General features: G+C 38.3%; 1 protein-coding gene across 6 annotated transcripts in view; it reads right to left on the reverse strand.

The window, feature by feature from the left end:
- Positions 1–215: 215 nt before the first annotated feature.
- The window catches only part of LOC121319947 (nuclear respiratory factor 1-like), a 30,349-nt gene continuing 4,920 nt past the window's right edge, over positions 216–25,644 (reverse strand). For 2 of the 6 annotated variants that reach the window (XM_041257935.1, XM_041257936.1), the window contains exons 2-12: positions 25,308–25,553; positions 24,356–24,470; positions 23,972–24,098; positions 23,358–23,498; positions 18,163–18,321; positions 17,367–17,573; positions 16,284–16,394; positions 14,854–14,922; positions 13,374–13,531; positions 4,824–4,948; positions 216–855 (exon numbers count right to left, since the gene is read on the reverse strand). In XM_041257935.1, coding sequence (XP_041113869.1) covers positions 695–855; positions 4,824–4,948; positions 13,374–13,531; positions 14,854–14,922; positions 16,284–16,394; positions 17,367–17,573; positions 18,163–18,321; positions 23,358–23,498; positions 23,972–24,098; positions 24,356–24,470; positions 25,308–25,530 — 1,596 coding nt within the window. In that variant the 5' untranslated portion in view covers positions 25,531–25,553 and the 3' untranslated portion in view covers positions 216–694. Of the gene's footprint in view, positions 856–2,348; positions 2,892–4,823; positions 4,949–13,373; positions 13,532–14,853; positions 14,923–16,283; positions 16,395–17,366; positions 17,574–18,162; positions 18,322–23,357; positions 23,499–23,971; positions 24,099–24,355; positions 24,471–25,307; positions 25,554–25,644 lie in introns of those variants that run through there. The other 4 variants (XM_041257937.1, XM_041257940.1, XM_041257939.1 and 1 more) reach the window with 4 other exon arrangements.

Genomic DNA, 25,644 nt, shown 5'->3' on the forward strand with positions numbered 1-25,644 from the left:
GCATTAAACCATAGCGGAATTGATAATTCTGCAAATATTATATATTATATATATAATATATATATATATATACTTTATATAAAGCTGAACTACTTTGTGAAAAGAAACCAAGCTGTTAACCTTGATGAAAAAGCACTTTTTCGTGTTTGTTTCAAAGATGTACCAAGTTTTGTTTCGTTCTGTTAAGAGAATGATTCAAAGATGTACCCAAGTTGTCTGTTACTAGTTCTGTAATATAAACAGTTTTATTTTTCTTTCACAAAACAGATACAAATTGCTTTGTCGTAAATATGTTTAAATCTAAAATCTGGCCCATGATTATTCCTTTTTTTATAACAATTTGTTTAGCTTGGCCCTTATTTAGTTGCCTCCATGTCAGGTTTGCACATACATATAATTATATTTTTTTGGTTATTTTTTTTTTGCTTTATTTTGTTTTGAACAAGTAGGAAATGCATACATGAATAAATATGTAACCTCCGCCACACCAACTGCCAACATTCAGCCACCAAAAAAAAAAAACCATTTACACAGCGAACAATATGCAATGACAACTGTGTGACCCTGCACATGGTTAATTTTTTTAAAATAAACTTTATAAAACACTACACCAGAAGCCCTTTAGTCCAACACTTCACATTGGAGCTTCTAGGGAGGGAGAAAGGAAGTTACACTGCTCTGCACCAGCAAGATGTCACTGTTCCAAGGTCACAACCTCCACTGCCTGTCCATCTAGAGTCATGCTATTGTCCATCCTGGTGGTGACAGGCGCCATGGCAACCTGAACCGGCCTGTTTCCCTGGGCTAGGCTGGTGACCACAGTCTGGTACATGCTCACCGGTATCTGGACAAGACCTGAAAAAGACATACAAAATAAATACATTTACAGAAGGTGTCAAACACCTGTTAAAAGCTTTCCTCCACTGTCCTAGGTGGTGGAACAAATTCTTGCTAATCTTTCAAACAGAAACCCTCAGACTCCCCCAGGTTAACAAATAAAAAGAGGCTACTAGACAATCTTAAAATATATAACCTGAAATGAAGAGTTACCTGGACCCCTTCACACAAGAACAAGATGGAGGTAAAAATCTACGTAACATACATACATACATAACGCCACCCTACAGCGTCCTTTGGAAGTTTCATCACAACTGCATAAGCAGTTCTACAGTTACATGTAAAACGTTAAAGTGTGACATATATGCACGGACATCGTCACTATATCCCCATTGATAGGGAGACAGATCCCTGGTGCAGGAAATAATTAACCATTTATTCATAGCAGCCCCCAGCCACATTAAGAGGACTATCTTCTGGTGAACCAATTTCGTTTTCTCACACACAGTAGTAAGGATATACATCACAATAAATAAATCCAAAGAAAGCATATAAAGAATAGTATATTTATTCCACAGTCACTCCTTTGGTCCTGATCGCTGTGTGCAGAGAAAACGCACAATCTGAACAGAATATTCTGTATTATTTGTCACTGCTAATTAAGAAAAGACAAAGGTTGAAAATATATAAAAAAATAAAACATTTGACCAATAACCCTCCCCTAACAGTTTTCATCCCCACTACAAATCCCTCTTTGCTGATGCAGACTGTTAATCTCCTCTAGATCACTGATTAAATTGCACAGATACAACAAGGGTGTCTTTCATCTGAACCTGGTCTGACAAGTCCTATGATTAGGCTAATCTTTTTTGAATGTCATTAATTAATTGTATTGTATTGCTACAATACTAGAAATTTCAATGCAGTAGTAGGCATCAATACACTAATTGCTCTCCCCATTATGTTTCAGTCTGTGGCAGCAGCAACAGGGTAATAGGATTTCTCCAGGTCCAATTAACCGCACACCTACTTGATTAGTGTAAATTTGAATGTTCTTGTTTTAACATTATTTCTCTAATTAGTATATATTGCAGACCAATTTGTTTTTATTGAGAGATTGTTCTTAACCCTTTTCTTTAATTTATGTTTTACAGTATGTTATCAGCACACACTAGCTTACTGTACCAGCCTCCTAGATTTTTAATTAGTAGATGTTTAGCTTTTATAAACTCTATCTTACAAAACAAGGACACTTGCACATTGCAATACCACGCGCTGTAGGTACAACAATGGACTGCAGCCATCATTATCAACCAACTAGGATGTGTCGATGTGTACTGCATACTTACTTCATACTGCACATTTAATACACACACTACATTATGTTAGGGTTTAATGTAGCATGTTCATCAAATATATGTTTGAAATAAAACAGATCTTTTTTTATTTCGCACACACCCAGTAGGGCTGAGAGTCACCTAAGATATATTTTTAAAGGACAGGGATAGTAATGTTCAGAGATTTTTTATTACCATCAAAACACACAGAATGTAATCACAACAAGAAATGCTTAGACAATTCAGTACTTCTGAGTACTGAAAAATGTTATGATCTACAGAGATTTAACCTGATGAATAGAAATATTAATTAACTAACAAAAACACAGGATAAAAAAAAAGTATTTCAGGAATATAACAGACAATGCATGCATTACTATGCAAAACAAAAAAGGTTTACAACTTGCTATTTTTTATTGAAAGTTACAGGACACATGGGTATGAAGCAATAACTTCTGTAATGACTTGATAGTCTACTGGTTGTCCCGACTGGTGCAGTTTGTCTTGAATCACAGATAGCAGCCCAGGGCATGTTGTCAACAAGACCGTGCCTGCAGTGCGGAACAATCGTGCGATTGAGCCGGCAGCTTCCAGCCCAGCTGTTTACTGCTTGTGGATTACTGCAGTCACATGAGCTTCTTTAGAGCAACACAAGCTGTCGCAGGCTAAGGTTAGGTCACTGGAAGATTTTAGCAAAGAGACAGATATAGTTGCCCTCTGCAGCAGACCAAGGCCAGGGGTTATTAGGGGGGGAAAAAAAAAGAAGAAAACAGTAATCGGTAAATGGTATAGGAATATCAGGGGGCATTTTCATGCTCTCAGTTTATCGACGTGATAAATACCTTCAGAAACTGCATATTGCATAGGTCTAGATGGTGCTTCTATGAACCATAGACATCGCATTTGTTGAACACCCTATCTATAAAACGTATCCAGAGCCAGAAGACACTGCAATATACTTACTGCTGGTATAGGAATATCTACATAGACATTTTTTTGGGGGGGGATTGAGGGGGGGGGGTTGGGTAAGCAAACTACTGCACATATTGCACTAATGGTACAAAGGGTCCTGATATCCACTTCTTTAAATGTAGTTTTAATGCCTGCTAATCAGCTTTCATTTTTAAATATAACCTCTGTTCCTGTTCATTCCCAATTCAGCACACGTGATGTGCAGACGTCCACCTGATTAAACCACTACAGTATCAGCAGCGACAGCTGGTAGGGTGATTAGTCTATGGACTGATAATGGAGTGGATCAAAGCTGTTGACGTGGGTTCCTGGGGGGAGGGGGTTACAAACCTCACAGGGACGATCGTAGGGGGGAATCGGCAGTATGTGAAGAAGAGAAGGACATTGAATGGGGTGTTCCAGTTCTATGGCTCAAGAGTCCAAGTCGATTTCAGTTCCAGACACTGTACAGTATATACTGTCCTGTGCTTCTCGATTGTTTCACTTTTTGAGTGGGATATCAAATATTTTATAAAAATGGTTCAGAAATATCCAGCGATCTGATTGGATAATGCACATTCCAAACTGGGTATTCAGCACATTTCTATTCAATGTTTCCTTTATCTAGCCATATTGTAAGTGGACCTAGCTATCATGTTAGCAAAAAGCAATTATGTGGCTAAGGACGTTCTTTATTTATGGTATGGCTTAACATTCTATGAATTCAGCATTCTAAATTCTAAAAGTATAAAAGGAGCATAAAGTTCATCCATTCAATGGAAAAGCAGGACATGTAACTTTTTGTTGCACCATTCTGTAAAGTTAAAAGGAATTATTGCAGCTCCAGTTCAATATTTTGTTTTAATAAACACAAAATGATAATCAAAATAAGACATGCTAGCAATACACACATCTCTCGCTATAGATATAAATAACACAACTAGTGGAAGTAACCAAAAAAAAAAAAAGTAGGTCAAAGATTGACCAACAGCCAAAGCATGTCAACGGCATCTTATTGTGTTTATGCAGCTTCATCAAAACTGAGCAAGTGGTTGTAAAGAGAAAGCTTTCAATAGCTTAGACAATGAATCTGGTGTCCATACCGAGAATGTGAATGGGTGCCTCCATTATGTTTAATTTGCAAGCCATTACACAGTTCGTTACAGCAACTATATTATTTCTAGCACTCTGTGTTTTAGGGTTCAGACAAAACTCTACATATGTGTCTGAACTTGAAACACCACAAACACACTCAAAAAAAGTTTTTTTTATCACAAAAATCCTTGCTATTCTATGATTTTGAAAAACAATAAATCTGTTGTTTTGTATTGCAATGCAAATTGTAAGGGGTCATCATTTCTTTACAGATTACATCTAAAATTAAAGTCAAACTAGGTTACAGGAGCGCTGCCCAAATCTGGAGGATGCAAGCCCTCTGTGGATTCCATTACTTCGACAAGATGACTAAATTTTTCTTCCTGTTTGATGCCCTTTCCCATCTCAAAATGCCACTGCTTTACACCACTGTACTTACAGTGGAGTGTCTGCAACACACACTGCTGGGTCAGAATGGGACCAATTGTAAGTCAAACTGCGGAACATGTAACAAGACTTCACTGCAGATTACATTTTTTCTTATAATCTAGATCAGCTGCGTAAATTCAAAAACAAAAAAAATATATAAACATCAAAGTGTACCGTTAGCGTCAGGGACGCCTGTAAGCGCTCCAACAGCAGCTGCAGTCTCTCCCGCAAGCACAATCTGTCCCCCTCCATGTAGGGTTGCTTCAGCCAGTGTAGCTACTGCATGGGCGGCTGCTTCACTGAAAAAAGAAAGAAAAGCACACATAAACACTTATGGACTTTTGGAAGCAGAATAATTACCCAGGCAATACAGTTAGTTTGCAACACTGGTTAATTAACAATGTGTGAGAGACCTTAGCTTGATTAAATAAAATTTCCATCAGAACTTACTTTAGGAAAGGTTTGACAAATAAACATACTGAGCTAAATGTGTTGGAGAACCATACTTGGAAACCTGGCTGGATACCAATTATTGCACAATGATGTTTATGTATATACCAAGCAAAGGCAGGTGAAACAGCACAAGTAAAACAAAGTGCAGTCCAAAGGCTTATGACCAGGAGGAAAAACACAAGTGGAGAAACTACTTAATCTTAAACCACCTGAAAAAAGAACTCAAAAGGAACTTAAGCACATTAAAGTAAGCAGGTAGAATAAAAAGTAAAATCAGTGGCATTGACGCACACACACACACAAAAAAACCCAGGAGGTATCACCCCGGCATCATTAGCGCCTCGCTAGAAAGCACTACCCTAGTCACCGATTTCTAGGATTAAAAATAATCCAGTACTGAAATGTATTTTTAGCTTTATTTGTGTTCAGTAGCAATGTATTTTTAAACAGGGGAAGTTATTACAAATTGGCAGTTATGAACTGGATAATGGACACCCCCGCAGTGCGTCAAAAGCCCTGGCGTCTGTGTCAGGTGCTGCGAGGCCGCCTCCCATGTCAGTGCAGATCTGATATTGGAGAGATCAGGCCTAGCATGCTTGTGGTGGAGACAGACTTGTGCATTCCAACGCTGATTCAGAGGAATTGTATCCCTTTCAGCTTAGAGTTGGCACAGAACCAATAGATCCTACCTATAGAGAAGACTGGGTCTGGGAATTACAAAAGTGATACACAAGAGGCAGACTAGCACCCTACAGCAATGCAGTCTCACAAAACATTCAGCACCGTGTCCTCACCATCACATTTTCCTCCAGCTCATTTTGTTTTTAAATGAGTCAGACTGCAGCTGAAGACATAGAAGAAACCTGAGTAAGATAACCTCAGTTGATGATGCCGATGATGATGATTATTATTATTATTATTATTATTATTATTATTATTATTATTATTATTATTAATTTCTTAGCAGAGGCCCTTATCCAGGGTGACTTAGTTGTTACAAAGTATCACAACACAAAGTATCACATTACACAATATCACCTTATAGATAAGAGCAGTTATAAAGTACAGTAAAATCAGTAGAAAACAAGATCAAATTCAAATAACTGCAAAATAAAGAGTTCAGTAAATAATTACCTTTAAGAGTGAATTTGACTAAGACCAGTTAAACTTATAGTAAAGATATTTGCTCAAAAGAGTAAATTCCATTAACAGCACGTAGGAAGTACGATAAATGGTTATTTATGATTTCAAATAAAAGCAATTAGAAAAAGCGTGCATACAGATACCTTTAAGAGTAAAATCAACTACAAGAAATAGTTAGAATTAAGAGCAGTAGTAGAATATGATAAAATACACGGCAGTTCAGTGCAAGTACAAGAAGATGCAAGTACTGGTACAATCGGGTGCCATCTGGTCCAGTATAGTAGACAGGGGCGGACTGGGACCAAAAATCAGAAGTTCGGGTCCACCCCCCACATTTATGTCAAAATCAACATACCGAAATAATAATTAAGTCAGCGCACGCGCCGTCATGATGAAGTATTGTTAGGGTAAAACTTCTTTCTAAATTGTAGGCTATAGCTACTACCAGCATTTCAAACATATTAGGGGTGATTTAGGTATGGCAAAATATAGGCTATGGCAGTTGCCATACCATGGCTTCATGATCTAGAAGTCACAAATAATAGGCTATCCTATTGAAAACATCAGAGATTTTTCCGTCTACTAAATATTTTTCTATTCATTATTCTTTGTCTCTGCACATCTATGTCTGCCACGGCTTTGCGGTCAGTGAATACAACATTGTATCAGAGCTAAATTATTTCGCCAATTTGTCCAGTTTACGCACCATGGATTATTTCATTGATGGCTCTGCTCCATGCAATTACAATTTTCTGTTTACAGTAATCGGTGGTCTAAGATCTAATTGCATCTCAGATTATTTTAAACACAAGATTGCTGACAGTTGGTAGGCTATTATTTAGTATTGGTATTTACTGTAAGCAAATAATAAACACGGGCAGCCCACAGTGGCGGCTGGTGAGGTCTGTTGGCAGGGGAGGAGGGAGCGTGAGTGGAGAATCAGTGCTCTAATTCAAAGTTAAAAAAGCAGACAATTTGAATAATAATAATAATAATAATAATAATAATAATAATAAATAAAAAATAAGGAGCTCCTCTCCTACCTCTCTAATTTCTAAGGCTTCCTCCAAATATAATAATATTTCCTAATTGGTGTAACTGCGATAATTAAAATTGTCAAGTTCAAAATTCCAATTGCATCTAGCTTACTCTGTATCTTTCGCTTTCTCTCACGCTCTCTCTCACACTTTCTCACTGTTCCCCGCTCTCTCGTTCACTGTTCTCAATCCTCACTCTCTCGCACGTGTGCAATGCAGGGTTGGTGGCGCTGTCTCCCTGTACTTAAAAAAATTACTGCGCTTTATCCAATAAGAGAACGCTTTCAAGCAGCACGGGTCTCGCACAATTTCAATGGGAAGAAACCGAGATAGGCAAAGCCCATAGAGGAAGCGCCACCATTAGAATTGCACCTGCAGAGGGCGATATATTGCTTGCAATCTCTATTTTTGTACTGTTAACACACGCACACACATAGACTTATACTTGTATCATTAATTATACCATACATTTGTGGTCAATTTATTTATTTATTATATATATATATATATATTATATATATATATATATATATATATATATATATATTAATATGGGGAATGGGGAGGTGTTGTCTCCCTAGCCTCCCCCTGAGAAAGCTCTTCTGGTAGCCCATTTAAAAGAAACCATTCTCCGCACACCAATACCAACCTCAGTAGGCCAGCTGAGGATCTACTCAAGAGATGACTGGGGTGGTGATGTGTGCGCGCCTGATAGTAGATGAAGGTCAAAGACACAAAGTAGTAGTGGTATCCTCCACAGGGTCAGTGACACCACTATGACAGTGACCGCATATTTATATACAATACTTGGATATCTTGAATTAGCAGTCCACAAAGAATATGGTTTATAAGACTACTCCCAAATGATGTAAAAGGCCACACAAATACCTGGGGGCTTCAACATGCTATTCAATAAAACTGTAGATTATATTCAAATTAAAAGCACAGCTCTTGAAAGAAAATGGTCCACTGAAGCTTGTTATATTAGTTTCAGAGAAATACACTAAAATTCATTACACACCCATTTTACTGACATACTGATGATTTAGTAATGCCACCTTGTGGGAAGGAAGAATAATACCGACAAAATCTGTTATTGTAACTTATTTTATATAGAAGCACAAGAAGCTTTATATTGATAATTTATTTTTATGTATTAATTTGGTTCTTCTATTTTTTGTAAAAAGACTTTATTAATCAGTCAGTGGAAATGGCAGAACCTTAATCATCCTGTTAAGGACGCCATCGATGGTTCCAAAACATATTTACTAAATAAGTTTAAACTTTCAATAAATTGCACACTACATTTTGCTATAACAACTCCCTCTTACACTAGTAATTTCTTAAATGTCTTCACTACATTACAGCATTTCTGAATTTGGAACACCAATTTGACCAACGGCTTAGTCATGAGGAAGAGGTGTGTCCTTTTACATGACTGGCAGGAAGTAATAAAGAAAAAATAAATAAAAAGTATGTATTATACATCTCCTTACAGTACTGCATACTACTATTACCACCTTAGAAATTTCAGTTGGCTTAGTCTCAAAACAAAGGGCATTTCTAGGGTAATGTGGCCATAGAATATGACAAACCTGCAGTTTATCCTCAAGCTTATATTATCCCTCATGGGACTGGCTGACATGAGCTTGTTGCTTTTAACAAGTGGTCCTCATAATATTATCTGTGGGTCATATGCAGCCCAAACCAAAGGTGCTGTCACCAGGTAAACTGTAGACTTTAACCAATCTGCAAACCTGAAGCATTTGTTACCTACAGGACTGCTGAAGTACAGGTCTGACTCATTTTCAGTATTTGGGGAATATAAAATATAATTACAGTATTGAAGCGATCTGTAACTCTCCTTTTTTGAGAGGCCTACTGGCTGAGACTTTAAAAACACTTAGAGAAGCTTGTTTAAACTGTCAGCCATTCCAACCCTTTTGATCATTTACTTTTGGGACCAAAAGAGACTTATTTTTTAATGTAAGGACTTTTTTTTTTTTTTCTTCAGAGTTGGAATGCAGCTGAAGAGACAAGAGAAACATAAGTAATATAACCTCAGCATCTGAAAGGCAAAGTCAACAAATAAAACCCAAAACACTGCTGTCCTTCAGAACTACATCCGGGCTCTCCAACCCTGCTCCTGGACAGCCCCTATCCAGCAGGTTTTACAGATGTCTACATCACGAGCAGCTAAAGATCTGGAACACCTGTTAATCTTGACTGATTACGCCAATAACTGGTTCAATTAAGTAACAGACTGGTTGAAACGAAAACCAGCAGTCACAGTAACTCTCCGGGACCAGGTTTGGATACCCCTGGTCTACATGGACTTGTTTTGATGGCCTATTATTCAGTCGCACAAAACAGTGAATTTACTAAAACCTCTCAAAGACAAGCTATTACTGTTGTTTTGTTTACAGAGTGATTGGCCTGTGCTAAGATCACTTCAAAGCCGACAGGAGTTAATTCTCATTAACAATTCGTCAATTCGTAACAATTTTTGTCCTGCTGGCGGGTGTGGCAGGAGTGCAAAACCGTCTTCATATAACAAGGCGTTTTCTGCTGCGATGAACTCACTCATTCAAATTGTAAACACACACGAATGAACCCCTCTCACATGGCCTCAAGGGCAAATCACAAAGCTGCAGCTTAGTAACTCATATTTTACTGAATGGCCTTTTTCGTTGCATGTGGGACAGAAAGCAACCTAAAAAGAAAACACTGGCTTTCAAATCAATAATTATATCTTTCATCAAGGGCAGCAACATAAACAGCACATGGTCCCAATCTACTGTACATCTGACAGAGTTGCTAGCAGACGGTGTTGGTACCTATTGGTGATAAGAAAAAAAAACAACAAAAAATAGCTCTTGCTTAATCTACCTTTTGCGCTTTTGATTAGTGAAGCCTACAGATTTTTCCAGCCTGCGTCTCACTGCACTGTATAAAATGGAGCACAGAGAACCAAAAAGCTATTAGGAGGAATATGCAATCAAAAAGCCAATGGATGCATGTGGTACCAGGTGAGGTACGGTGCAGGTAGGGCTGATGCAGTAAGTCAAACTAGGTATCAGGGAGAGGAAACAAAAAATAAAATTACAAAATCGGCTACGCTCTTCATAATAGAAATAGTGGTTTTACAACAAGGTAAAGTAATGATGCAGGAGAAGCATATCGTTCTCTGCTTGCTGCTTCTCTCAGATGCCTGTTTATTCAGGCAGCAGAGAGGGACTTTAAAGAATGTTATTCCAGCACACACAATTACTTTTTATTCACTCTCTGCCCTCACAACCCCTCAGCAAAACACCTGCTATTTACAGTGAAAAGGTCCAAACACCTGCTTGTTTTGCCTCCAACAGGACAATGAGCCACGCACATGCACACCCGGACATCCATCCAGAGAAGAACACTGCTGGATGATGACATCTAGAATAAAATGAACTCGTATGTACTTGCAAGTTACAGTGAATCCTCTGTCAAGGGACCAACAAAATATGGCCTGAATAGTCGGTGGGTTTAACATTGAAGGTCTATTAACACTAGAACTACCAGAGTGGTCTTTCTGGCGCATCACGTCTTTTTAAATGCATTTTTCTCCACTAATTTGGCAGCTATGCACCTGCTCTTTTTTAACTTTTCCTAATATATATTATATATATATATTAAACACCTCAAATCATCAGTAGACCCAGCGTTGCAGAAACTTACAGAGATAGAATACGTTATACCTAGAACTACCGCAGCTGTCATTTTGACTGTCATAGTAAAAACCGTGGGTTTGGCTTAGCGCTGCTTCGCACTTGTTTTGAATAACTATAGACTATCAACAGCTGTAAAAATACATGTTTTCTATTTAAAAATACTTATTTTCGAGTTAAAACGAATAGACCAATACAAAGCAGGACTGCACAGTAAGTCGTAGGCATGACTATACTGAAAACCAAAAAAAAAAAGTTACTGAATAACAGCGTACCAAACCAGCTATTGCAAGACTGGAGACGGAAATTACTGCTGAACAGCAAACAGTGTCAAACTCAGGCACAAAATAAAAGGGTAAACAGAAAACACTTGTATAAAACAGTTAAACAAACAAATCTCAGGCACTATTCTCTATTGCTTCAGTGTCATAAGCTCCTGCTGCATGTCAAAAGTCGTCTGAGCTGGTAAAACCACTCTGCTTTATAGGCCAGCATTTTGAATCCCCATCCAACACCACCCCCAAGTCTTGTGTCAGTGCTCATGTTATAACAGTTTTCCCGCACGTGTAACAAGCAAGCTGCAAAAAACTGTCACAGACAATATCCTGAATGAAAACAAACAATAACATCAAAATGTCAAATTTACAAAGAAATTATGGGAAAATGCAAGTGATGAAATCGGGATTAAAGTTAAGCACTATGGTTGGTATGTTAAAATGAACGCGTTGTTTTGACTGCATTTAACACAAAACAGTTTCGCAGCGTGCGACGCTGCAGTAGTTTTATACTCTCCAGGACCAGAATTTGCCACCCTTGGTCTATACAATCTACCCTTTTTTACCTTTTGTATTCTTTAGTCAAGGTCACAGAAATGTGTATTCATTATCTAAAATGTTTTAAACTGAATCACTTTTACCATTCTACCTTTAATAAATTATGTCTTCACATGCAGTTATTCTGGCAAAAAACATTAGGAAGCAAACTAAACTTATTAAATCTGTAGTCCATTTGTCATATTCTCCACTACATCTAAAAAAAAAAAAAAAAACATAAAAGGATTCAAGTACAATCTATATAACAAATAGAGCTGTGTTGTCTTTTTTACCCTTCCGACCACAGATCATACCGACTGATAAAAACAGCTACCCAGCTGTTTTCGAAGTTAGTAACAAGCTCTCCAGGGGAAGAACGCATGTGGTGCAATCAGTGTTTACAGCAATAGGACAGTGCTGGGACTAAGCGTGCACAGTGCTGGAAAATGTGCTGACCCCATCCCCAAGCACTGTTGCATCAATCCCAAAAAGCATTAATCCCAGACCTGTGCTATCTGTGACCTCCAAGCAATGCAGGACCCTGGAAGGAAATGCTAATTGCGGATCCTGTGACAGTAAGCCATTTATGTTCATTCACTATTCTCTCTTTCTTCAATTTAATTTGAAAATAAAAAACAGTTTTTATATATATATATATATATATATATATTTTTTTTTTTTTTTTTTTTTTTTTTGAAAAAATATATCTATGTTTAAATTACTTTATACAACAACCCCTATTTTGAAGCAATTGGAAATTGCTAGTGATTTTAGGAGGGAAATAAAAATAAAATTTAAAAAATCCAATATAGGGTTGTTTGATGAGTGGTGGAGGCCATGTTTTTCAATTGTACAAAAAGGTACATTAGGATTAAAAATTAAGTTTAAAAAGAGATTTATTTTGCTGTCACAAAAACACAATTCTTGTTTTTCATAACTAGACAGTCTAACATGCGAACAGCCGATGTTGCAAAATGAGGTGTTTTTGTAATATATATAAATTGCTATGCATATATATATTGCTATGCATGTCTGTGTCTTCCTTAAATTCAATGTAAAGGCAAGCTTGTGGAAGATTACTGATAAGGACAGATTCCTTATCTGGGTATGATATATGAGGTCGCCAGTGTCTTTACTCTTCTGTTGCACTCTTTTGTAGTAATATGTCTTATTAGCAGGGTGTGTGTGTGTCTACTGCATGACTGACTTATGAGCATGTATATTAGAAGGACCAAGAGGATACCAAAGCTGTAATGAAAAAAAGTTACAAAAAGTAACAATTGTTTAAGAATGATGTAACCACTGGATCGATATAAAAGGCCTTGTTTATATATCCTTTGTTAGAGGAATGAAGACTGCACACTCTGTTGTCTCCGTAATTCAATAAGCGATTTTAAAGTTTAATATATTAGTATTAAACTGACTAATTGACTTACTGAGAAAATCATTTTGAGTTAATCCACAAAATAACACACAAGTGAGCCAATAAGGCCAGCATCCCAAGAAGCAGTTTGAGAGAACCATTTTAATTAAGAAGTATGACAATTCCCCTGAGAATGCCCAGCTCCTGCGTACCTGTTGAGTGCCATGGTTACTGTTGCTCCATGCTGCATCTCCTGGGAAGCTGCCACTGCTGCCTCTGCTAATGATGCCACAGCTTGCGTGGCCTCAGAGGCCTGGGTCGTCTGGATTGTCATCTCCCCTCCTTGGAGCGTTGCCCAGTTCTGTTCCACCTGCGGAACAGAGAATTGGAACACACCATTTACCTACATGCTTGCTTGAAGGGCAGCATTTGAACCCTCCACCCGCCCACCTCACATTGCAAGTATGGCTCACAACTCCAAATGTTCATCAGTTTCCAGACAGCCGTTCCCAAGATATTAAGATTGCAAAGCAGCTAGGTTAGATCGTAGGTCAGTTTTCCCTGAAGTGTTTCTATAACTCTACCAATAGGAAGTCTGTGGCTTTCAAAGTACAGGGGTGGATTTATCAAAATTTTATGGGCCAACATCATAGAAGCAAAGTGTTTTCAGCTTTCAAAGGCATGCGCACATTCTCTAAGGAAATGTTTGCAAATTAGGTACCCCAACCACCTTAAAGCCCAGCCCTGGAATTAACTGCAAGGGCCACCTTTGTGAACTACATTCTATAGTGCAAAAAGAACAGAGGGCTGATTCTTAGAATGTCTAAAGTCAGCACTGGGTTCAGCTTGAAAGCTTCTTCAGCTATGGCCAAACGTTTTGCATCACCATATAGAATAAATACATTTTGCTTCATAAAGTCGATTGAAACCTACTGAATAATGTTCCGTTAACATACTGCTTTGTAGTTTTCCATATACTTTACGAAAAATTGACAGGAAATCTGACAGGAAATACTGTACTACAATTATGGCTTCCGGGAGACTTTTGGTGTATCTTTTGTAGTTTCTTTGATTGCACGATGTTAAACTAAAGATCTAAATTATGCTTTTTTAATTTTTTAAATGAATGTATCCATCCTAAAATTCTATGTGATGCAATACCTTTAACCATAGCTGTACACCAACTACAAATGGCGGCAGTAGTTTTGTTATAACCTTGCAAGGAAACGTAACACAACATTCCTTTTAAAGAACACCAGCCTCCAGAATGGCACACATTGAAACTCATTAATTTGTGGAATGAATGAATGAATCACGTCAGCTCTTCCTACAAGTCAACTAAAAGAAAAACAATCCCAAAAGCAGCTTTCGGAGAGAAGACTTTTATTACTCTACCACCATTAGGGTTTTGGACCATGCCATGTTTGGCAAACATTTTTTTCATACAATAATGCCCAGATAATCAGATCAACCACATGTACAATAATAAAAGTGCATTGCTTCTAAACAGCAGGAGGCACAAATATTTAAAAATCAACTCATAACGAGCAATAAAAGCCTTTTTTTCATGAAAAGGGTCATGAACTTTGCTTCTCCTCTGGTCATCCTTTTGGGTACTATTTTTTTTCTTCCAAAAACAGAAACATATAGACATTTATAACTAACTGTATAACTTCATAAAAGTTTAACTACCTGACTTAAAGGGGATCTTTCAGTTGGAACCCCAAAGTAGCACGTCAAAGGCCGACCTTTCTGAAAAATCTGAAAAAAAAGCCTGACTGTAAAAGTGCAGTTTGCAGAGTATATTTTACCATGAGCAACAACAGCCCAACAGTGCTAGTTTCATTAACAATCTCAAACAATTCTGCAAACTGTAGGCTTTACTGTAAAGCAAACTCAACAGATGAGCAGGGAAATATTTTGTGTGAATTCAGAACACAGAAATAAACATACTGTTACAGGCTATTTTCTAATTAAAGTACTTGTGTTATGCAAAAAGTAAAAATTTTGCCATCCGTGATTATGTGTTGCGCCAATATTGTGTAAGTAACATAGTATCCACCTCAGGTTCGGACTATATTCAATGCCCCTGAACACTGATACTGCGGAGAGTTATAGACTACTGTTTAAACAGCAAAGCCTCAAACTAACTGTCAATGCATTTTAAAAAATAAATAAATCAAGAAAACACAAATTATATATTTTTTATAATAACTGCTTTGAAAATAAATGCTCCAAGTTAAAGATCTATAAGAAATAAAATTTTCACATGTACCTTTTCCTTCAGTTATACTGCACTATCTGAAACTGATAACATTCTCAGTACGTAAGGACAGACAGGACAGCGGCTCTGCAGGCTTCCACAAATGACTAATGCTCCTCAAACCCTTTCCCTAAAATCTGTACCTTTTTAGGAACCAGCCAACAAAAGGACCACTTGACGTTGACTGCACTGGCACTTTGCTTGATGTGACAATCTTGCGAGACACTCCCTCAACTAGTAAATTGCTGTAATGCATTGTGTATAAGCATCTGTCACAATTCTTAACAGAGTCAGCCTGTTTAACTAAACTGCTAATATGCCTGTGCAGTGAATAGTAAGGTCCCTGGTCTGACCATCACAAACCTATTTATTTATTTGATTTACTTCATGCCTTAATTCTACAATCGATTTCAACCCATCCAAGAAGAACTGAGCCATGATCACACAACTTAATCTTTTGCAGGAATATGGCGATAATTCCTGTAAAAGGTTTTGTATCTCCGCCACGTCTTTCAGCCTTGCCTCTAATGGTTTTGAAAGGGGGTAATAACAAAGGCCTTTAAAAAAAAAAAAAAAGTAAAAAAAAAATCTTACCTTTCATTAGCTTAGCAACATCCCCACAAGTCCCTTAAGGGTCTGTTTTTTACCCCAAGCTTTATTTTCACTTTGACTTAAATTAAGCTCACTTAATCACTTCTTTGTTGCACACAGCAAACTATGTGGGGTTCTCTAGCCTGTAGCACAGGAAGTGGTAGGGCAAACTGGCTTCACTTCACTCAAAATGAAAATAAAAAGATCAATAGCAAAACAAAAGAGAGTTGTGGGAACATTATTTTTTGAAGACGTTTTTTAGCATTACCTCTCCATCAGTTACCGTGGAGTAGTTGACCTGTGCCACTGTCACTGTTCCTGGCAGCTCTGAGGCATCTGCAAGAGTCGCTACTGTTGCTCCCGTACCGACCTGTGAATACAGTAAGGGGAACAAGGAAAGACTCAAATAAAACCTTTCCACTCATTAACAGCGAATCATAGTGTTTATCATGGGGCATTCTCAAAGACAACTTCAGACTGAATTCCAAGATTTTTGTGGCAAAATATCTAATTTAAAAGATGCACCATAGACACCTAAAGTATTAGGGGTTTGTTTGTTCTTACCAAACGGAATCAATTTTGCTTTCATACTGCTGGAATGTTTGCAGTTTCCGAACAGCCTATCCTCTATGTTAAAGTGGTCTTTAATACTGGTTAGACTATATAATTTACAGATTTAGCCATTCCTGCTATGGAGTAGATATAAAAAAACCAAGGATGATCAACAACAATATATTCGGTTAGATGCTGATGTAAGCAACAAACAGAGAATGCTATGATGATAATTATTAGATTCTGCCAAGTCAATGCCCCGGTTTGAACGATCGCCCAACCCCAACATTTTCACCATTAATTTCTATTTTTTTAATAATGTCGCAGCTCATGTAAATAGAAAAACTGCCTAGAAGTAGTTGCTTTGTGCACTGAATGACTCAGGGTTAGGGTTAGGGTGATTTTCGGATCAGATCAGGAAGACATGGAGTTCGGTGGTTTCAGATCAGATGATACAGATTCCGTAGTTTGATTGATTACTTACGCTCCCTACACACATTTTTGCCTTAATGACAACATTACGTGCCCTGGGCGTTGACTCGGCAGAACCCGGTATATGAAATTCAGTTCCATGGGCCCAAATCAATTAACCTTTAGGCAGGACGCATTGCAGTAAAACACAAATTCATGCAATAGAGAGTACATATGGATCAATTTCTGTTTTAAGTAATTATTATTCATCACTGAACAGGTGTTAATCAAATCAACTAAACGAATACACATATGCTACGAAGGTCTTGCCATCAATTAGTGTTCAATCCCAGGTCATTGCAGCTCCCTATCAATTGCAGGGACTCACTTGTATGAGAGACACAGTGCCGTCAGGGTTACTGATGGTCTGTACCACTGTCTGTGAGGGAACGAGGTGGGCAATGCTGTGCGTGGCTGCAGTCGTTATATGCTGCTGCTGCGGCTGCTGATCATCGAATGCGTAGAGCAGGTCCTCCCGGCCGTGCTGTTTGTAACAGTTCTTTACAATGGTCCTCAGAGCCTGTGTCCAAGAAACCTACAAACACACCATAACAAACAACTTACAAACTGCAACAATAGCACTTGATATTTAATATAATTATATTTAAAATAATTTAGGGTGGACAGTCGAAATGTGAATCTTTGAATACTTTGTTTTATTTTACCGAAAGATGTATTCAGTGCAATTAAAAATGGAAGGGGCTACTGTGCACACATTTCCTGTTTGCTCTAAATACATTTAAGAAAAGTTACTTAAAGGAGTGCAAACAACTGAAAATTTATTTACCTCTCTATCTATCTTCTATCTATAGCAATATCACTACCCCCTTTTATTGTGTTAAATATCTTTTGATGCTTCTGTTTCATACTTCAGCTTGGAATATGCAGATATTTCAAAGACAGTGCTACAGATGAAATGTTGCTTCTGCTTATTGGAACCAATTATTTGTGTATTGTAGTTCCAGCTCCTTCCATTTTTTAAAAACATTGCTTAACAAGCCTTTAAAAATGCAATGGGCTGAAACCAATCCATCAAACATACCCTATGGCTTTCCGCTAGCACATCTCATCATAGTTCAATGGACACCCAAAGGAGCAAATTTACTGTCCAGCCAGTGCCTCACCCTCTGTTTCTGTTCCTCTGTGCGCACATCACTGCGCACGTTAGCCCATGGGATGTCGTCCGGCCACCAGACGGGCTTGCAGCTCTCCTTGCCCCAGCCTGGTTTGCCTCTGCCTGTCGAATACTTTAGCATCTCTGGGATGAATGCTCGCAACTGGGCCTGAAGCAACAATCAAGAAACATACAGGTAATGAAATACATATGTAGTGCCTTTCATAGTGGACCGCCATCACAAAACGCTTTACAGTGGTAGGCTGTGAACTGTGCAGTATATGGAGCACAAGGAGGTTAGTCTGTGGCAGAGGTGGGATTTTGAACCAGTGACCTTCTGGTTATAAGCCCTGGACTTTAACCACTGGACTACCCTATATATATCTATATATATATATATTACACACATATATACACACACACACACACATATATAATGTGTATATATGTATATATATATATACATACACACACACACACACTCACACATACACATACACACACACACATACACCAACATACATTCCATACACATACACATGTATATATATGTATGTGTGTGTGTGTATGTGAGTATGTATGTGTATGTGTGACTGTGTTTTATATTGCGTTGTACGTAAGGTATATTATTTGCCTCATGCAGCACGACACTTCTCCATCGCATAGAGTTGATCAGGCTGTTGATTGCGGCCTGTGGAATGTTCCCCTCCTCTTCAATGGTTGTGCGAAGTTGCTGGATATTGGCGGGAATTGGAACACACTGTCGTACACGTCGATCCAGAGCATCCCAAACATGCTCAATGTGTGACATGTCTGGTAAGTACGCAGGCCATGGAAGAACCTGGACATTTTCAGCTTCCAGGAATTGTGTACAGATCCTTGCGACATGAGGCCGTGCATTATCATGCTGAAACAAGGGGTGATGGCGGCGGATGACTGGCACGACAATGGGCCTCAGGATCTCGTCACAGTATGTCTGTGCATTCAAATCGTCATTGATAAAATGCAACTGTGTTCGCTGTCCGTAGCTTACACCTGCCCATACCATAACCCCACCGCCACCATGGGGAACTCTGTTCACAACGTTGACATCAGCAAACCGCTCGCCCACATGACGCCATACATGCTGTCTGCCACCTGCCCGGTACAGTTGAAACCGGGATTCATCGGTGAAGAGCATAATTCTCCAGCGTGACAGTGGCCATCGAAGGTGAGCATTTGCCCACTGAAGTCGGTTACGACGCCGAACTGCAGTAAGGCCAAGACCCCGATGAGGACGACGAGCACGCAGATGAGCTTCCCTGAGACGGTTTCTGATAGTTTGTGCTGAAATTCTTTGGTTGTGAAAACCCACAGTTCTCTAAAACGACGTTGGAGGCGGCTTATGGTAGGGAAATGAACATTCAATTCTCTGGCAACAGCTCTGGTGGACATTCCTGCAGTCAGCATACCAATTGCACGTTCCCTTAAAACTTGAGATATCTGTGGCATTGTGTTGTGTGACAAAACTGCACATTTTAGAGTGGCCTTTTATTGTCCCCAGCACACGGTGCACCTGTGTAACGATCATGCTGTTTAATCAGCTTCCTGATATGCCACACCTGCCAGGTGGATGGATTATCGTGGCAAAGGAGAAATCCTCACTTACGGGGATGTAAACAAATTTGTGCAAAAAATTGAGAGAAATAAGCTTTTTGTGCGTATGGAAAATTTCTGGGATCTTATTTCAGCTCATGAAAAATGAGATCCAATACTTTACATGTTGCGTTTATATTTTTGTTCAGTGTATATGTGTGTGTGTGTAACAAAAGAGTGATTAATGTGAATGTTTGTATTACCACCATATTTTTAATAAATAAAGACGTTACTGATTAATATTAATCAGCAGGAGTTAAGTATTGAATCCTTTTAAAGAAGAAAAATGAGCGTGCGACTATGAACTGTCCCTACGGAAACTTTTTTGGTGAACCATTAAAACTGAATGTTTGACTCCAAGCGTTTTGTACTTTTGTGTTACTGTAGAGACTCTACCTTCACTAATTATACATCTATTTGTGTATATTAAAATAGATACCTATACATCTATACATATATCTTACTAATCAACTTATCCATGTTAGTTTTCATAATATGTTACTTTACACTTGTACACTAACTGAATGTTTTACTGGAACATTTCAATAAAAACTATTTGAAACAAAAAAAAAAAAAACTAAACCAAAGGCTGTTTAAATAAACCTCCTGAATGACATAGCCCAGTTAGAGAACATCTTTATGCTTCAGAACACTGGACATCCAGAAGGTGGTATTTAAGTAAATACAGTAGATTAGCAAGTCTTTTTATCTCAGTAGATTAGCTGTCAGGGCGCTTTATTTCAGGGTCCGATATCATGGGAAAATCTGTAGCCCATCTGTCCCAGACTAAACTTCTGAAACATCAGCATCTTTTAAATTCTCCTCATCCAAGTGTTATCCTAATCTGTTTAACAGAGACCAATGGACTCCTAGCTACTATTACAAATCTACTTTAGTCACCTATTCCAGTAAATGTTACTTAATCCTAATATATATTACCATCATTTCATAGGTCTTACATTTTACTACATGAAAGATGCACACATTAAGTGAAATGTCTACTTGCTTTATAATAGTATTTTTCATAGCCTTTCTTAAACAAATTAGCAATTCATAAAGTTTCTTTTTTAGACAACTCTAGCTTATAAAAAAGTATATTTCTAAAAATAAATAAAAAACTTTATTAAAACAAACATTACACATTTTCTTCACTAACAGCTTCAAATAAATTACCACTAAAACATCAAATTCACCATTACCATGATATCTGCGTGTTTCATATGCTAAAAATGTGAGACCTAAGAAATTATGACAATACATATTAGATAAGACTTACAACTACAGTCTATGGCAGTTTCATGAATATCATGAATTTTATTCATACAAATAAATCTCCAAACAGCATTCGTGAATAGGACCCTAATCGCATTCCTTGGGTAAGTATTTACATAAATTCTCAAAATATTTATAGAAAACTTCACTTAATTCTGTGACGTAAGTGGTAAAATTGAAATGTTATTTGAACTCCCCGCTACAGATTATTAATTATTAATTTTACACAGCATGTAAACACAAACAGCACACTTACACCTGACTGCATAGCTACCCTTCGGTATTGCATCATATACAGATTTTGGGTTGCAGTCTCAAGGTTAAAGGACTACAATGGGAACTGACTGCTGCTTCCGCAAGGGTTACACAATAGGCTGTTAGGGTGGAGGTTTGTTTAAATCAAACAGTGCTTGCTTTCTGGAAATGCTGTCATTTACTGTCAGTAGCAATGGGGTTAAGCTCCATGTCCTTAGTGTCTCTGATAATTCACTGGCCTGATCAGGATTATATTGCACAGTGAGGCTCTGCAGCGTCTGCTGAGTGACAACACATGCTATATTTGGAATCGTAGAAACAAATCGCCTGCCATTAGCCCACTGTTCACTTGCAAACCCCTGCCACCGACTGACCTACAGGCTCATTTATCAAGTAGACACAACTAAATGTCGGGAGCAGGCTTCCTTTTCAAAATGTTTACCTTTTATAGAGGAATATCAGGGGTTCATAAAGATCTGAGATCATGAGAGATTCTTGTTTCTAAAAAACTGAGAAACGTTGAAAGAATTTGAAACATTTAAAACAATTTCTTTGAAAGCTCTCTGGATCTAAGCGTGCCCATTTGCCTGATGATTTAACAGAAATGATTAAAGGCTGCTTCGTGCAGAGTTTCACACTGAAGAGGTGGAGTGGAAAGAATATCTATTTACTTTTGCTCTTGCTCACTGGGGTTTCTTCATGGAATATAAAGAACAAATGAAGGTCATCCCAGGAGAAATTAATCTAAAGTGTTATTTGAAATTCTGGGGGGAAGAAAAAAAAAAAACTCCTCCTCCTCCTCCTCTCCTCCCCCCACCCCCATTTTAGAATAACGCTCAAAATCAGGCTGTTTCTATATGCTTGGAATGGAAGTTTGTATGTTTTTTATGTAAGCATGTAGGTATGTACAGTATGAATGTATGCATGTTTCTTTCTATGAAACCCACTATCATTTACGATTTGCTGTGTGAAGCTGCTAACAGTATTTATTTTAGCTCCAAAATACACTGTTATTCAACAAACCACTTTATATTTAAATGACTGAATAACCGGCAAAAAAATAGTAAGGAAGCACAGCAAGCTAAACAAAGAGTGTATTATCTTGTTCTACAATCCTGCCTTCCTTCTCAATCTACGCTTCTCTTTACCAGATGGCCCAATTATAGTAGTTAAGAGTTAAGAGGTGCAGGGTTGCTGGAGGCACTTGAGAGGGTCCCTCTCTAATCCACCAGGGAACCAATCAACAATGACAGCTCTAATACAGTGGGGCCTCACTAATTAGCAGAACAAGGAGGCATGCGCTTCACCTGGCATGCTAGTGACAAGCCTGCACTCCCCATGTTTGTTAAGCACCAGCTACTTTAGGACGAAGGTGAATGCTGTGCTTTGCCGCACCTGGCAACACCCCAGACCTCCATAACTACCTGACGAGGTGTGTGGGGCTGTGGGACTCCTGGGATGCAAGTGGCACAGAACAATTAAATTGTAGATAGTAATTTGTTTGTGAGAAAAACAACTTATACCTGAATGCCCTGACACCTGCTTGCTGGCCCCACAATTCAGATGTTCTGCCCACTTTGCCTGCCCTTGTGGACAGTGTTTTTTATCTGTGTGTTTCTTGGCTCGCAAAATCACTGCGCTATTCAACCTGATCCCACAAAACATCGTGACCTAAAAAGCACCAGCTGACATTCTTTCAATAAAGAACCTTAAAAGCATAATGGTGTTTGAAATATTTAAAAAAGGTACTAGCATTGTTTAACTTTTTTTTTTTTAATCATATACATTTATCATTGTTTTTATAAATTTGTAAGGATTTTATAAATCCTTAATACTAAAATGGATGCTTGCAAATTTTGACAAACATTCTAAAATTAATAAATAACTGGCTTAATTATTTTATCTAAACTTCATTTTGGCATCATTACAGATTTTATGATTTTTTAAGTTATGGACTAATAGTGTCATGTTCGTCTGTAATGTCTTGTGATTTAATGTTTTCTGCATATGTCTGTGCACTATATTTGCTATGAGTGATTTCACCTGCGTCATCTTATCGACTGACACCGGGATCCCATCAATGGTGAGGGGTGGCAGCTCTGAGCTGATTTCTGAGGCCGGAGGAGCATGTTCTGCCAATGCCGTCTCCAGGTCTTCCAGAATCATACTCTTGTACTTCCTGACCTGTGTGACAACATAATGCTCAGGTAAAAGAGGGAGAGGGAGTGCTTGCTGGCATCAGAGCGCACTGCAAACAAGGCAGCTGCGCACCCTAACCACCCCACCCCCTGCTGCTAGGGCAATCACCTTCAAAAATGACTTAGTGAACAAGCTGATGAAACTTAAAGAAAAAGGGAAGCATATTTATGAAAGAACAATGCTACAGCTGAAACTCAGAAAAAACTTGTCACCATTAAGTGGCCAAATTACAGAAAATGCATAAAATGGAATTAAAATAAGGGCCCATATTGTACTGTAGTATCTGGAAAACATATGGAGAACACCATAATGAATTTACATCGTCTAAGATTAAAAAAATAATAATAATAATTAAAAAAAAGTTATTATGAACCGTCTTTATTGTCTGGGCATTGCTTTTCAGAAGATTTCATATCGCTGGCTACCTGATAAATATAAGAACCCTGTTTGAGACTTACCACATTCTCCAGTGGAGCTGCCCCGAACACTTTAAAAAGTGCATTGGGCTTGGAGGGAGAGATACATAGCACTATAGCCTGCTGACCCACTCTAGTTGTGTATTCGTCTAAAGTTGCTCTCAGCTTCCTAGAAAAACAAGCACATTAACAGAATCATATTTTAGATTTACCTCCACCAACTGGATTACAAAGGTATAGGCTTTTGTTCCTGGAACCCAGAAGTGCAGATTGCGTTTTTCTGAATACACGACACACAAATCAGTTTCATAATTTCGATATAATTATGCTCACTGTTTGATTTTATTTAATTTTTTGTTGTTGTTTTTGTTGTCTCCATCCCCAACAATCCACTAAGGGCTGCTGCAAACAATCAAACATTCTCACCTTAGCAATCGAGTCTGCTGCCTCTTGCGGATTGAGGGGTTTGACTCAAAGATGTGCGGTCGCTTCCGTTTCTTCCCGGTTGCCACAGCAGCAGCTGCTGCCATTCCCACTGGACCTAAAATCAAAGTCAGAGGAAAGGAGATGGTGGTCAGTGCTTTCTCAAGTGGCAGCGATAAAGCTATAGACCACCCAAAAGTAAAGTCCAACACACTGTTACAATTAATAAGCTTGAACAAAACATTAAGCAGAAAACTGTCTTGAATACGTATGTTATCATTTCTAAAGAGTGTGTACCAGAGTGAGAATACAGCAAACCAGGGGCTGAGGTAGGATTTGAAAGCAGGGTCTTTTAAATCTTCAGACAGCTTCAAACATTTAACCAATACAGAAGGTCCTCACTCAGAGGCATAAAATGCTTCCAAATGTAAATAAACATGTGTGCTAAACTCTGTATTTTTGTTAATTATCTGCCCAATAGCATGACATTTTTCCTGATGTAATCAAAGGAGATGTTTAATTGTATACGTTGTGGTCCTATATTACCCTCTGCTGGGCAAACTGAAAGCTACACAATTTAGTGCCTCACAGTGATGTAACAGCCTCCAGTTAAATGTCTTTCTCAGTATATTGTAGCATCTACTGCATTTGAAGAGTTGCTACTGTTTATTAGGTTTAACTGTGATACACGAACACTGTCTTTCAACCCCATGCGTATGTGGAAATTTAAAGAAACGTTAAAGGCATTTCCACATACGCCTGAAGACTACTTACGAGGTCTTGAAAGCTAATGTTTGTATATTACAGTTAATCTAACAAACAATATCAACTAATATCGAATAGACTGTTGAACTTGGGAGATTTTAACTGGCTCGTTATTTATTTTACAATCTCACCTACTTCCCTATAATTTATATGACAGTATGACCCAGTTGATGTTCCAGCCCGACAGTACCTGCAGCAGCCAGGTGAGCAGTGACCTCATCGGTGCCTGTGGAGGTCAGGATGTCCGAGTCATCGTAAGAGGTGTCCTCAGGTGAGGAGGGAGAGTCCTCGTCTGCGCTCAGCATGTTGTGTTCTGTGTAGGTGGCCACGTGGACCTGTTGCACCTGCTGGGCCACTGCATGGGCCTCAATGGTGGCCATATGCTCAACCTGACCCACTCCGTGATCTTCCATTGGGGGTGCTAACCTAGAACACACTGCACACAACAGCAAATGTAAGCCTTTAAAAAAATTATATATATATTTCAAATGATGTTTAAGGTTATTCGTACTTCCAAACAGAGACTC

Source organism: Polyodon spathula, chromosome 8 (assembly GCF_017654505.1).
Source record: "Polyodon spathula isolate WHYD16114869_AA chromosome 8, ASM1765450v1, whole genome shotgun sequence".
In the NCBI taxonomy this organism is placed as follows: domain Eukaryota; kingdom Metazoa; phylum Chordata; class Actinopteri; order Acipenseriformes; family Polyodontidae; genus Polyodon; species Polyodon spathula.